This window comes from Orussus abietinus, unplaced genomic scaffold (genome assembly GCF_000612105.2).
Source record: "Orussus abietinus isolate OABI.00-Male unplaced genomic scaffold, Oabi_2.0 scaffold457, whole genome shotgun sequence".
In the NCBI taxonomy this organism is placed as follows: domain Eukaryota; kingdom Metazoa; phylum Arthropoda; class Insecta; order Hymenoptera; family Orussidae; genus Orussus; species Orussus abietinus.
This window is the reverse complement of record NW_019394619.1, coordinates 30,087-45,940: the sequence shown is the minus strand read 5'-3', so window position 1 is coordinate 45,940 and position 15,854 is coordinate 30,087. Positions and strand designations below refer to the sequence as shown.

The 15,854-nt window shown below is 41.4% G+C and overlaps 1 protein-coding gene across 1 annotated transcript; it reads left to right on the top strand.

Annotated features, from left to right (window-relative positions):
- The first annotated feature begins 1,128 nt into the window (after nucleotides 1–1,128).
- LOC105694713 lies at nucleotides 1,129–14,986 on the top strand. The gene is made up of 15 exons (XM_023432884.1): nucleotides 1,129–1,265; nucleotides 1,716–1,829; nucleotides 2,990–3,119; nucleotides 3,201–3,275; nucleotides 4,460–4,605; nucleotides 5,050–5,211; nucleotides 6,696–7,215; nucleotides 7,292–7,396; nucleotides 8,501–8,895; nucleotides 8,995–9,099; nucleotides 9,175–9,440; nucleotides 9,504–9,629; nucleotides 12,148–12,270; nucleotides 12,669–13,362; nucleotides 14,855–14,986. Exons 1-15 carry the CDS (start codon nucleotides 1,158–1,160, stop codon nucleotides 14,984–14,986), a joined length of 3,201 nt encoding a protein of 1,066 aa, XP_023288652.1. The 5' UTR covers nucleotides 1,129–1,157.
- Nucleotides 14,987–15,854: the final 868 nt, after the last annotated feature.

Below are 15,854 nucleotides of genomic sequence, written 5' to 3'. Positions count from 1 at the left end.
CGCAGTTTTCGTTGACTGATCTCCGGCAGACTTCGCGACACATTTCTGATGACGCGTCATTAAGGTGAAGTGAAACACGTCGAGGAACTTGATCGACGTCGATAAAGAAGATTTTTCTAAATACCTTCGTTGCCGACGTTCATTTTTATATTGACGGCTATGTCGAATTATATTGGATATTGTACCAAATGGCATACTCCACCTGTCGTTGTCGTACATTAATTATAATGAAATCGAAGTATAACTCCAGAAATCCTCTGGATTCATGCTCTCTGCGGCCCTAATTGATTGCAAAAAGACCCCCTGTGCCATCTGTGATTTCCGTGTCAACTAAATTTTCACTCCGAGGCCTTGTATTCCCATCGTTTTAGCATAGCAGCGCATAAGACACTTTTTCTGCCTTTATCCCGTTTAAATGCGAGTTTATCGATTACCAGAGTGTTCTAAATTGTAATTTATTTTTAATTTTCTTATCATGCTATGTAAGCATGAATTATGTAACAGTTTTCAATGTTTAATAATATAATATAACCTCGCAGTAACAAAAACTAACCTGTACATCCTAGTAAATTCTCTTTCTTCTAAAGAAAATGAGTCTGAGGCATCACGTAATTCCCTTATTTTTCTAATAAGGTTATTATTCCGTCCCCGAATACGATTATTGCCAAAAATCAAAACGCCCAGGAGGTTTTCCATTTTGAATTTCGGTGTCACAATCCGTGGAAGATAGCGTTCACGACGCTTATTTTTCTATCTTTTCTTGTATGCTTCACCATTTCGCTTAACAATTTTTGTCTCGCATTTTCACCACCAAAAATGTTCCGTAATACCGTGAGCTCCTTATCTTTCACATTTTTGTTCAATTTACTTTACGTAATAGACCCTGTCGGTAACGCATGTTTTTAGAGGAAAAATTTAGTTGCAGATAAACGTCACAGATGGCGCCCGTGAAAGAAATAAAATCCTTGTCGTTCTTGCTTTACATAGTGCATCGCCTTGAAGAGAGCCTCATTTCTCTCGCGTCTTTAGGGTCACGGAGTGTCACTGTTATTTTTTGATTTTTTATTAATTTTTCAGGGACAGATATCCGGTCATTTTTAGACAACTATGTCTAGATGATATTAATCGAAGCCGGAAAGAAGAAATCTTGATTCAGGATGGCTACCAAAGGAGCGAAATCACAAAATGCTCCAGCTTCATCTTCTGCGGATGCTCTTCAGGTTTCCTTACCTCAAATGTTAGACCTCGCCCTGGGCACTCCTGAGGTACTGTTTTATGTTATTGTTGCCAATTAGTAAACAAATAAATTTTAAATTCAAAAGCACAAATTCCGGAGAATATTTATTTATGCTGCGATCTTAAAATCCCAAGTAAACGCAGTTAAATGACATTAAGGAACAGAAAAAGATTAGATTATTAAATAGAAATTTCATATAATACTTCTTCATACTTGACAAATAGAAATTCCATAAAATATTTACTCGCGCGGCGACTTTGAGATTCCATGTAGATGCAATCAAATTAAATTAATAGACAAGAAAGTATTAGACTCATGAATAGAAATTCCATGTGATATTTATAGACAGTTGATAAATAAAAATTCGATAGCATATTTATTCACAATTGATGAATAAATATTCGATAGCATATTTATTCATAATTCATAAATACAATTCCATAAAGTATTTATTAACATTACGATCTTGAGATTCTAGGTGGGTGCAGTCAACCTCAACATCCTCCACAATTTCCTTCACGTCCTCCTCCGGCAGATCAACCTTCGTTCAACGAAGGTGGAATATCGCGGAGAGGACGCAAATCGCATCAAAGTAAGCGTGAAAAAGTTTCTTCAAATTAGAAAATTTAATTGAGCCTTCACTTAAGCCTTTGAGCGCTGTCGACGCATATGTGCGTCCGACGTTTGGTCGAATATCGCTAGCACGCCCTGACGAAATTCGCCCATACGACGAAAGTACTTAGCACCCAAAGGTTTAATCAGGGTTGACAAAATTCATGATTTATTATAACACTAACCTAATAAAAAATTAAATATAGCTGATTTTTTTAAATATCTTAATTATTTAAATCACCTTCGCGTTTAAAAGATTACGTTAACCCGACATTACTAAAAAATTACCGTAACAAAATTACCGAACTTTCAATTATTAGGAATATAAACAGGGTGACCAGAAAGCAAATGAATTAATTATTCTATTTAACCCTTATCACTCCAACCTTTAGTAATACTGTCAACTTCTAATACTCTTCTAATATTTTTGGAGTGATAAGGGTTAAACGTCAAAAAAGTTAAGCTACGTTTAACTTTTAGCTTTCCAATATAATTGCCCTGTATAGTACTCAGACTGATTAAAAAATCAATGGTTTTAGTCGCGATTTCAATAAATTCAGAAAATCGATGATTTAAAGAAAATAAAAATCTAATAATTACAATCGATGATTTAAAAATGATTGAAATCAATTAAGTAAAATCGGTGATTGAAAACTAATTAATTTCAGTTAATTAAAATCGATGATTAAAATCGCTGATTTTAATCGTCATTTTAACCTGTTCATTAAAATCGCTAATTTTAATCGTCATTTTAACCCATTGATTAAAATTGCTGATGCTTATCGTCATTTTAACCGGTTGATTAAAATCACTGATATTAATTGTCATTGTAATCTGTTGATTAAAATCCCTCATTTTAATCGTCATTTTAACCAGTCGATTAAAATCGCCGGTTTTAATCGTCATTTTAACGAATTGATTAAAATTGCGGATTTCACTCGTCATTTTAATCAGTTGAATAAAATCGCTGATATTAATCGTCCTTTCGACCCGCTGATATTAATCGTCATTTTGATCCGCTGATTAAAATCGCTGATTTTAAATCGTCACTTTAACCCGTTGATTAAAATCGTTGATTTTAATCGTCATTTCAATAAAATGATTTAAATAAGTTCCGCCCTGTTCTTAATAAATTATTAGACCATGGTGGAGTCCTTGAAGTCGGGACCGAGTCTTCAGCTACACGAGTACAGCATCATCGACGGTTCTGGGAAAATAAGTCAAAGGATCCAGGGTGACGATGACCTGGTCGTCGATGTTTTCACGGAAGGTGCTTTGAAGTGAAATAAAATACTCCCAGCTCTTCAGGAAATGCTTAATGTATTTAAAATGTTATTCGTGTGTTGAGGAGGTTCGAAAGGAGCCAAAGGTGGGAAACCTGCTGCCAGTGCTCCTACGACTGCTCGAGGAGCGGGAAAGGATCAAGGTGAAAGACCCTCTTCAGCATCTAAACCCTTTCGTTACAAGCGCCAACTATAATCGGTACACATGCGACGACCTTTGTGTACACTGGGAGACATCAATGCCCTCCTATCCTGCACAGGCGATGCCGTATCTGCAGGGGAGGCATTTATGTCCGCCATTGTACGTCAATATGAGTACAAATGTCGGTAACGACATTTACATTTCAACCTATGTTACTACTTGAGTTTCTACATACGTACACTGGGAGACATCAATGCCTTCCCATCCTGCACAGGCGATGCCGTATCTGCAGGGGAGACATTCACGTCCGCCATTGTACACTGGGAGACATCAATGCCTTCCCATCCTGCACAGGCGATGCCGTATCTGCAGGGGAGACATTCATATCCGCCATTGTACGTCAATATGAGTACAAATGTCAGTAACGACATTTACATTTCGACCTATGTTACGACTTGAGTTTCTACGTACGTACACTGGGAGACATCAATGCCTTCCCATCCTGCATAGGCGATGCCGTATCTGCAGGGGAGGCATTCATGTCCGCCATTGTACGAGCGCCGACTTTAGTTGGTAACAAATTCTGCCATATCTGCAGATTCTATTGACCCGAATTGGATTAACCCTTTGTGATCGATACTGCCACAATGGCGGCATTACAAGTCGTCGTAGAAGTCGATGCCGCCAGTCTGGCGGCATGATGTCATTTATCCCTCAAATGGCGGAGGAAATTATTTTTTTGCCGCATGGAGATGTGCGTCATGTGCTAAATTTACTCCGACTAGCTGGTACTCCCATCAGAGAAATTTGCAAAGGGTTAATCATCCTAAAAGGACATTTTGAACATACGTAACACAGTTTGGCCATGGAGGTGAGATGAGAAGACAGCTATTGGGGTACCTTTTAATTTCTTAAAAGTTCAAGGTTAGACCTTTATTTGGAAATTTAATAATGGGATCATACGATAAACCAGGTGTTATTTAACACTTAGAAAAGTGTACGTACAAAAGGCAGTCAAGGAGACATTGTTCAGGTGGAAGACGTAAGTTCAAACACCGAAGACTGCCGAAGCGCAATGTGCACCCTTTCAGTGTCGTGTTCAGTGGCGGACCAAACTGCCGTAATGAAAGGGTTCATTGATTATTTTTAATTATAGACATTCACAGAACATGTTTCTTTTCCTAGACGCGACGGTGGCCAAGAAGACTAAAGGTGTGAAGCAACAATTGGGAGCTGGGTCGGATGGGGAGCTTCAATCGGTCATCTTTGTGGAACCAGTCATTGATGGAGCAACTCCATCGGCGTTGACTTTCAAGAAGTTCGAGGATACAGTCAGTAGATTATGTCTTTTTTAAGCATGATCTTTTCAGGGGATATTTCAGGGATTTTTCTGGTAGGACTAGTTAACTCTTTGAGGCACGGTGGTATTAAAAGTGCCCCACCTTTTTAATGCGTGAATATGCACGGTGGGACTATTTGAGTCCCACCCTATAACAACAAACTTACTTGAATTATTGTTATTTTTCATGTTTTTATACTATGTTATTCCTGTATTAATAAAAATAAACCAAGTTTGTTGTTTCCAGAGTAGAACATTTCCAACCATCGCTTTTCTGTAGATCATTTTAAAATAGGATTTCTTTATTAAGAAATGTTAACGCTGGATATTTGTAAAAGTGTATATAAATTCTCATCGATTTTTATCAGTGTAGTCAGCGCTTATCATATGGATTTTTATCAGTGTAGTCAGAAACTGATGATTGAATGCGTTTCAGGTCAGCAAGTTGCAGCAGCAGTTCCACGCCTTAGAAGAGCTGGCGAACAACTCGGATATGATCGAACGGATTAAGAAGAATGCATCAGACCCATTAACAGACATGTGGCACGTCATCAACATCAACAAGCGACTGGACGCGACCGAGCAGAGTATGGAAAAGGTGAAGGAACGAAAAACAAGTGATCCTTGTCGCATCCACCGGGACTTAACCCCTTGCCTGACGATTTAAATTCCAATAGCACGTGCCATAAACAACAAAAATGTCGGTCACACATCGGGCCATTTCACGGTTTGGCTGAACGTTCAAAGTCTCACACGTCTCTCTCTCACGCGGCTCCGTAGGACTCCGTGTGTGGCACGCGGAGGTACCTACAGAATATAAGGAAATGGAAAGAGACTTGGACTAAGGGTCCAAGAATAATAATAACTTTAATTTGAGAGTACCCTGAAAGAACGGTGGTTGTCGGTACAAGAGCTTGCGATGTAGAGAGCGCTGAGGTGTATGTAAAGAGTCCTTTTCTTGTCTCTTGACTCTTGATATATGGAGTATCGGACGGTTGGTCCTTTCCTCCTGAAATGAGGGTGTGTGGGGGTTGCTGTAATGAGTTGTGATTGTTTGAGGGGGGGAGATGTGTTGAAGATGCGTTATGCTGGGGGTTTAGGTGTGTCGGGGGGAGCCTGGTTGGTCAGGGGGTGTTTTGTGTCAGGCTAGGGGCATTTTGGGTCTTTTGTCCTTGTGTGGATGTGGTGGGCTGTAGTTTGTGGCGTGAGTAAGAGCGCAAGTGAGGGGTTTAGGTGTGTCGGGGAGGAGCCTGGTTGGTCATTGGGTGTTTCGTGTCAGGCTAGGGGCATTTTGGGTCTTTTATGCTTGTGTGGATGTGGTGGGCTGTAGTTTGTGGCGTGAGTAAGGGTCGCGTTTGGGTGGTTTTGGATTGACTGGAATGTGCTCGTTGTTAGTTTTTTATGTGGGTTGCTATTGATGGGATTTGGAGGTCTCTGTGAATAGTCGAGTTTCTGACATACCAAGGTGCCTGTGCGATTTGTCTAAGGGCCCGATTTTGTAGTTTCTGTAGGGTGTCTATTGCGTGGTTAGAGGCGGTGGCCCAAGCTAGGCAGGCGTAGGTCATGATGGGGTGGATGATCGAGGTGTAGAGAAGGAGTTTGTTTTTTATGGAGAGTTTTGATTTTTTGTGGATGAGCGGGAAGAGGGCGGCGACAGCGTTTTATGCTTTGGCTGTTGTTGAGCGCAAGTGAAGGGTTTAGGTGTGTCGGGGGGAGCCTAGTTGGTCAGAGGGTGTTTTGTGTCAGGCAAGGGGCATTTTGGGTCTTTTGTGCTTGTATGGATGTGGTGGGCTGTAGTTTGTGGCGTGAGTAAGGGTCGCATTTGAGTGGTTTCGGATTGACTGGAATGTGCTCGCTGTTAGTTTTTTATGTGGGTTGCTATTGATGGGATTTGGAGGTCTCTGTGAACAGTCGAGTTTCTGACATACCAAGGTGCCTGTGCGAATTGTCTAAGGGCCCGATTTTGTAGTTTCTGTAGAGTGTCTATTGCGTGGTTGGAGGCGGTGGCCCAAGCTGGGCAGGCACAAATCTTACGGATGCAACAATCCTGAAGACCTAACTAGAATTCCGCGACTATTCCAGTTGATGGGGATGCTGCAAGAGCTGATAAAAAGCGATAAACTTGAAGTGGGAGCTGGTGACACCTCCGAGAGTCTAGAAGCTCTGGAGCAGAGATTAACGGACATAGAAATGACTGTTTCGTACCTGACGGAAGGAGTTGAGCAGATGCAAAGCGGTGTTGAAGAGAACCCGACACCACGTGGTAATCAAGATGGAGGTGCAGATGGACAGCAAGGTGATCAAAGTGGAAGAAACGATACAACTGAAGAAACTGAAGCAGCTGGAAAGTCTGGAGAAACTGGAGGAGCTGGGAAATCCAATAAAAAAGGAGCTGGAAAAACCACAGAAGTTGGGGCTTCCAAAACTGATGAAACTGGGGGCGGTAAAAAGGCTCCAGGAGGTGAATCTGGTCCTGGAAAAGCTCAAACTAGTTCTGGGAAATCTGGGGAAAAATCTGAAGGTAGAGGAGCACCTACTTCAGCTGGGAAATCGAATCCACCTGTTGCTGGTGAAAATGGCGCCGGTGGTCGCAGGCTAACGAGTAAGAATATCATCATTCTCTTTCTAATATATGTCCTCGCGTTCGTTTAATTTGTTTAACTTAATTTTTTATTCAGTATTCGACGAATTTCGCACAGACATTGCGACCCTGAAGAAGGACATGGGTGAGATGCAGAAGTGTTTGCAGAATTTGGAGAAGAAAGTCGAGCAGAATCAAACAGGTAGGTCTAAAAATTGTGGAGTTTAATGATCGATTATTGGAATAATTGTGGAGCTTAATTACTGGAAAGTTGTGGAGTTCAAAGGATAATTATTGGAAAATTTCAGAGTTAAGAGATTAATTACTGGAAAATTATGGAGTTTCAAGATTAATTACTGCAAAATAGAGGACTTTAAGACTATTTACTGCAAAATAGTGGACTTTAAGACTATTACTGGAAAATTCTGAGATTTAAAAATTAATTACTGAAAAATTCTGAAATTTCAAAATCAATTATTGATCATTTGAGGAGTTTAATGATTAATTACTGAAAAATTCTGAAATTTAAAAATCAATTATTGATCAATTGTGGGGTTTAATAATTAATTACTGATAAATTGTGGACTTTAAGGTGAAGTGAAACACGTCGAGGAACTTGATCAACGTCGATGAAGAAGATTTTTCTAAATACCTACGTTGCCGACGTTCGTTTATATATTGACAGCTGTGTCAAATTACATTGGGTATTGTTCCAAGTAGCATACTCCACCTGTCGTTTTCGTACAATAATTATAATGAAATCGAAGTAAAACTCCAGAAATCCTCCGGATTCATGCTTTCTGAGGCTCTAATTGACTGCTGAGGGACCCCCTGCGCCATCTGTGATTTCCGTGTCAACGAAATTATCACTCCGAAACCTCGTATTCCCATCGTTTTAGCATAGAAGCACATAAGACACTTTTTTTCCCTTTATCCCGTTCAAATCCGAGTTTCTCGATTATCAAAATGTTCTAAATTGTCGTGTAAATTGTCCTGACGCTTTCGTCTCTCATATTAGAGCCCTGAATAATTGGATATCGATCAAAATATGAAAGTTCGACGCCATTTTGGTTCTGGTCTAGGCTAAGTTAAGAAATTATTTCCAAAAATCCAAATTTTGAATGTGTCAAGACAATTCTTAGATGATCAGGAGTGATGTATCAAAGTTTCGGACAGTTTGGTCTAATACCCTTAAAAAAGTGTTGTATTCGAATCAACTGATTTGAAAGAGGATTTCACTTCACCTTAAAGGTTAGTTATTGAAACTCTTGATATTAATTATTTTTAACCCGGAGTTTAGGCGCAGGTCCAGCTGCTCCTTCGAAGGCGACGCTTGCATCGAGTCCTGAAAACATTTCTGAAGATCAGGGACAGAAATCAAAATCAAAAGCCCCAGAAGGTCCAGGAATCGATCAGCCCCCGGAAACGGAAGAAGCTGAAATGTCGAAATGCATCGAAGCCATCCAAAACGTGGAAACAATGTACGGCGACGCCATGAATGTCTTAAACGAAAGAATCGTCGGCCTTGAAAAGGACGTAGGTGTGCTGATGGAGAATAATGGACCTGCAGCAGGTGTCGGAGAAGCGGAAATCAGCGAGATGACTGGAAAATTGCAGACTCTTCAAGCGGACGTAGAAAACATGAGCGAAACCCTGAAGAAGGTCGTCGAAGAGAGAGAATCCAGGGATACCAACTCGAACGTGAATTCCCTAATTTTCAGCTTGCCCCAAAGTTTCAATATTAAATTTCCTGCATTAGCATGAATTATTAATAATAATTTTCTGTATCGCTCGAGCTAGGCCTTGCTGGAGCAGATCGAGCTCTTGAAGACCATCAAGGCGGATAAGGAGGACCTTGAAGACGCACTTGCTGACAAAGCCGATGCCCAGGCGGTCAAAAGAAAGGTCTTCGGCATCTTCTATGAACACGTGAGGAATAATTTTTAATTAGTTTGTTCGTGAAAATGATTGTTTATACAGGTATCTTATGACCGCTTCGACGCTGCATGTGACGACCTCGCTCGAGGCCTTGAAGACGCCATCGGAAAGTTGAGCCAACAAGAGTCCATTTGGCAGCAAGCTTTGGATGAGGTCCAACGTGAGGTCGAAGGGAAACTCGACAAGGTCGAAATCTCACCTTTCAAGGAATTCGTTGACGAGAAGCTGAAGGCCTTGCAGACGAAGCTGAAGGCGCTCTCGGAACTGAAGCAAGAAAACGAAGCTGCGGGGACGAAAAAGATGCTCAGGTGAATTACAGATCTTCTTCGGGATTTTATGATTAACTCTGACCCTCCGATCTACTTCGCCAGGGACGTCCAGTGTTTGTCGTGTGACAAAAACGTGGTTATGAAGATGAGAGAGACTGTGGGTCATCACCCAGAGCCCATGCCCTGCACGAAAAGCATGAAGCCGTACCTGATCTACGAATTGGACAAGTAGGCTAAAGAATATTGTATTTAGATGAAAGGTGATCGAAGCTAGACATCCTTATCAAACACTTTCTTTTGACATAAGGAATAAGTGTTAAAATGTGCTTTTATCTAGAGTACTGGGACAATTTTTCTCTGGTCAAGATGGCGAAATTCGGGTTTTCGCGGATATTTTGAAAACACGTGCACATACGGAGAAATGCTTCCAATAAAAGTTAAAGAGCTTTGAATTCTCCACGAAAAAGGTTCTTTTCGATTTTGTCATAAATCGAATCGTTACGGAGGAAAGTTAGGTGAAATTGCAAGGTAACACTAATACGAGATACTTTGATGCCTCGATTCGAGCGTGAGTTTTACTTAGCTTTAATCCGTAACGATTGAGTTTACAACAAAATTGAAGAGGAACTTTTTCATAGAGAATTTAATGCTCTCCAACATTTATTGTAAGCACTTTTCCGTAGGTGCGCGTCTTTTTCAAATATTCGCGAAAAACCGATTTTTGAGACCTCAACATCCGGCATCCTATGCATGGGCCCTTCTCTGCATTCATTTGTTATGTCAAAAGGAATCGATTCGTGAATAGAAATGTCTTGCTTCAGTCACTTCTTAATTCGGTCATTTTCTGTATACATTTCTTATGCCGAAAAGAATCCGAAACATAATGCCAGAGAGTCGATTTAAAAAAAAAATGTATAGATCAGATCGGTACAACACATTAAAAGGTTTGAAAATAGGCTCCTTCTGCGTCGATACATCGCTTCCAGCGAGATTTCCAAGCATCGAAGGCGGCACGGTAGGCCTCCTCCGGAATGTCCTTTAGAGCCCTGGTGCAAGCCGCTTTGACGTTGTCAACTGTCCCGAAATGATGACCTTTCATGGGAGTTATGTCGGGCCGGATGCGATGAACCCTTCGATTGAGTCTCTTGCGCACTTCCACGTAGAATTTGGCGTTGACGGTTGCACCATGTGGTACAAACTCATGGTGGACGATCCCCCTAACATCGAAGAACACAATGACCATGGTCTTGACTTCTGACTTGCTCATTCTGGCCTTCTTGGGGCGAGGGGACGCCGACGTGTGCCACTCTGCACTTTGCTTTTTTGTTTCGGCATCGTATTCAAACACCCAAGACTCCTCACCTGTAATGACATTGTCTAGAAAGTGGGGGTCACTTTCACACAAGTCCCAAAGTTCCTGGCACGTTTCAACTCGGCGGGATTTATGGTCGTCTGTTAACGGCGTTCACCACCAAAGTGGGGACGATGACTTCCACCGCTAGATGGCATTAGCATCGAATTCGGTGGGAGGTAACCAAAACGTACTTTCTCGCTCGGATGAGGGAGACGCGACGCATAATGGGCAGTGTTTAGCAACGGGCGAAAAATGTGTGTGTATTTTGCACGTATACAACTCACACAACGGCTAGACGCCTCTGGACTAGGCGCCGAAACGTGTGTGACCCTCGGCCGCACGCACACGCAAGTTGGACGCTCCGCCTAGAGTCGGCGGCAACGGTTGCTAAGGAATGCCCAAATTCCTCGCGAGAAACTTGAAAATCCTGAAAAAGTTGCTCCACGGGGACAACGATTTTGAGCGTATTTCTCAACCGATCGAGCTCAACGAGTGCTCGTTTTAAAGATAAAATGTTGACGTGTGTATATATGGGAGCGATTTTCGATCGAGCACCTCCTTCCTAGGGAAAAGGGCATTGAAATTATGTCATTGCACTTTTTTATATGAAAATGACCACTTATCGAAAATCGCTCCCATATAAACACAGGTCAACATTTCATCTTCGATATGAGCACTCGTTAAGCTCGATCGGTTTAGAAATACGTTCGGAATCGTTGTCCCCGTGAGGCCCTGCAAAATCGCTGGAGTGGTGAGCGCCCTTAACACTTTGGGCACCAGCTTCGCGCACACTTTTCGCATCTGCAAATTGTTTGTCACAATCTCGTGAACGGTACTTTTTGGAATGTTTAATGTCTGTGCCACTTACGAACACTCAAACTACGGTCTGAGTTTAAAAGTTCTCTCACATGCGTCAGATTTTCGTCCGTGGTGGTTGTTGATGGCCGTCCAGCACGGGCTTCATCGCTGACCTCTTCACGGCCTTCTAAAAAGGTCTTGTGCCACCGGTAGACTTGACGTTCCGACAAACGATCATCACCAGAGGCCGTCTTTATCATAGGAAAAGTTTCCACTGCGGACTTACCGAGTTACACCCAAAACTTGATGGCAATCCTTTGTTCCAACGAGTGCTGCATTATGGCATGCACGGGAGACGAAAACGCGTTGCACGGAAAAACCTGTCCTTACCCTCCGGGTGGTCGGAGACGACTGACAATGAGCGACCGCGCGTTCAACAACTGACTTCCCGCTTCACCTATCCCAACCAATGCGAGCGCGCTGCGACGTATAGTCGCTTCACAATTAAATCACTGACATTACTTTTAAGACAAATCCTGTATATGAAACGTGAGTTCCGCTACTTTGTGTTTATTGGGTCTTTTTCGATCTCAGAGTCAGAAAGCAGCAGAAGAAACTTCCACACAGTAGAAATCTGCTACACTTCGAGGCAGCCATGCGAGAAGAGATGAAGAAGCTGAAGGCCATCAGGGAAGACACCCCCAGGAGGTCACCAAGGTGCGTCCAGGGTTAACCCTTTCGTTACCTTGGACGAGATATCTCGCGACCCAATACTGGCCGATTAACGCTTTTGACGAGATATCTCGCGACCCGATACTGGCCGATCAACGCTTTTGACGAGATATCTCGCGATCCGGTAGTAGCTGTATTTATTTCTTCCTTTTAGCTATACGAATAGAATTAGTTATAAAATATATTCATCTAGAATGTCAAAATATTGGTGCTAGAAAGCTAGATTATCGTCAAAAGCGTTAATCCGCTACTACCGAATCGCGAGATATCTCGTCAAAAGCGTTGATCGGCCAGTATTGGGTCGCGAGATATCTCGTCCACGGTAACGAAAGGGTTAATATAATTAATTCATATTTTTCTTGTATAATTTTTTCACGATTTAGAGATCATCTCTGCAACCGATACTGCGGAGGGAGCCACACGATAACAACTCCTCAGCAACGAGTCATGAGATTAGGACACTTCTTGAATCAATGGGGTCCTGAAACCATTCAATTGACGGAAGGATTAATTCGTGGCGTAGATGGACAATTTTATCGAGGACGTCCCATGCCAAAATTCGACGTTTGCGGCACTTGCTGCGAACATGACGAAGAGAGTCCCGCACGAGAGGTAATAATTGCTGATACCATTGGTAATAAATATGATATGAATCGAGGACGTCACATGCCGAAATTCGACGTTTGCGGCACTTGCTGCGAACATGACGAAGAGAGTCCCGCACGAGAGGTAATAATTGCTGATACCATTGGTAATAAATATGATATGAATCGAGGACGTCACATGCCGAAATTCGACGTTTGCGGCACTTGCTGCGAACATGACGAAGAGAGTCCCGCACGAGAGGTAATAATTGCTGATACCATTGGTAATAAATATGATATGAATCGAGGACGTCACATGCCGAAATTCGACGTTTGCGGCACTTGCTGCGAACATGAAGAGAGTCCAGCACGAGAGGTAATAATTGCTGATACCATTGATAATAAATATGATATGAATCGAGGACGACCCATGCCGAAATTCGACGTTTGCGGCAGTTGCTGCGAACATGACGAAGAGAGTCCAGCACGAGAGGTAATAATTGCTGATACCATTGGTAATAAATATGATATGAATCGAGGACGTCACATGCCGAAATTCCACTTTTGCGGCACTTGCTGCGAACATGACGAAGAGAGTCCCACACGAGAGGTAATAATTACTGGTATCTGATAATAAATATGATATGAAAGGCGCTGAGAAATTTAATCGAGGGCGATAAATTAAAATTCATCTATGCCCTTTTTGGTGGAAACGTCATTACGAATACTCAAGTGGCAACATGAGATGGCGCGTCGCGTTACCGACATTTATATTTATGTTGAAGACTTTTACAGTCTACGTTGAGAATTATACGAAATGAAGCGTTCCATATGTCATTTCGGTAAAGTAATGATGAAGAGATTGATGTAAACCTGTCGAAATCTCGTGGATTTATGATTTTTGATACCCTAATGGACCGGCATCGCCATCTGTGACGTTTAGCTACAACTACATTTTTGCCCTAATAACACGCGTTACCCACTGGGCAAGCCGACATTCTCTTGCAATCGTTCATTAAAGTATTTTCCATGTTTTCCCATCTGACTCTGTAATATTCCATTTCTATGGTAATCTAAATTGTTCGAGCTAGGTCTTGAAACACTTCATTTTCGATTCTGAGCCTCCAAGAAGCGTAAAACATCGAAAACCTGCAAGGGCCACTCCATGTTGTTTCTAGTCCATGATAAATAAATAAATTTTTAATCAAAAATGAAATTTTATGAGTTTCAGGACCTACTTTAGGGCCTCCATATTCCCGTGGTAGAGTTTGAAACGATTCGGTACAACCAGTTAGGAGAAATTTCACAAAAAAGACATTTTTTATGTCACTTTCTCATTACCTTAAGGAGTTGTGAAAATCGCTTCTGAAAGATCAACCTTTCATGAAACTTTTCTCCGAACTGGATTTACCAAATGGATTCAAACTGTACAACATGAATATGGAGACTATAAGAAAGGTCCTGACACTCATGAAATTTCATTTTTTTTAAATGTTGAAACTATCAATAAACAAATGAAAAAAATTAAATCATATGGGTGTCAAGACCTTCCTTATAGCATCCATATTCACTTTGTGAAGTTTGAAGCGTTTCGGTACATCCAGTTAAGAGAAATTTCATAAAGAAGATACTTTTGACGTCAGTTTCATATCGCCTTAACAGGAATTCAAAGACTTTTCATTTTCTTTTCGTAGGAGGAACCCGAGAGGCCAATTTCCCAGCAAGCGAGCGAGCAAGTTTCCCAAAAGCGAAGCAACCAGACGCGTAAGTACGTTAATAAATTAATATCCTTTGTTATTCAAATTGAACTGACATAAGTCTAAAGAAAAATTTCTAACGCCATCCAGAGAAACAAGCTAGCTCAAGAAAAATGCTGCCTATTGACATGAGCGGGTCCCACGGCCGACAAATGTCGAGTACAAAGGTATGAAATGGTTTTCCACGCCTCCATTTGTTCATAATAATGTTTTTAAATTAAATTGTAGATGCAAAGGCCAGACGAGTCTTCGGCGATTACGATTAAGGAACGAGAAGTGATAAATCTTCCAGACGCTTCCGACATAATCGTTGCAGGTGCTGACAGCAATGTCGAACAAACATTTAACAGAGAGGAGTAATTCGCAAAAAACTAACAAAACAAAGGCCAAATAACATCCGTGGCTAAACAAGTCGCGCAAGATTAAAAGAAATAATCAGTTGACTGAACCAAATACGTATTGTTGCCTGAACCACATATAATTTCAAGAAACAATCACTTACCTAATATGATAAATTGATAATCTTGATTTAATCGAATTTTGATTACTCAATCTAAAATTTCTTCGAATGTATTTGACCACATGATTTTGTTGTCGCATTTTTCTTTGAGTCAACTATTTTTTTTTTCTCAGTCTAATGGAAGGAAAACGTCACTAATTCGTGAGAAATTCTGCTGCGTCCGCGTTCTCCAAAATGGCGTCCGCGTTCTCCGAAATGCACTGAGGATTTTGTTGACGCATTTTTCTTTGAAACAACCATCCTTTTTTTTTCTCAGTCTAACGGAAGCAAAACGTCACTAATTCGTGAGAAATTCTGCTGCGTCCGCGTTCTCCAAAATGGCGTCCGCGTTCCCCAAAATGCACTGAGGATTTTGTCGACACATTTTTCTTTGAAACAACCATCCTTTTTTTTTCTCAGTGTAACGGAAGCAAAACGTTACTAATTCGTGAGAAATTCTGCTGTGTCCGCGTTCTCCAAAATGGCGTCCGCGTTCTCCAAAATGCACTGAGGATTTTGTCGACGCATTTTTCTATGAGTAAACCAGCTTTTATTTTCTCAGTGTAATGAAAGCAAAACGTCACTAATTCGTAAGAAATTGTGCTGCGTCCGCGTTCTCCAAAATGGCGACTACGATGCGTCCTCTCGATGGAAGGCTCGACTCATTCGCATAAAAAAAAATAGGTATCAGCTATCCAGTTAGTATATAGATCAGTGTCGAGATGGCAT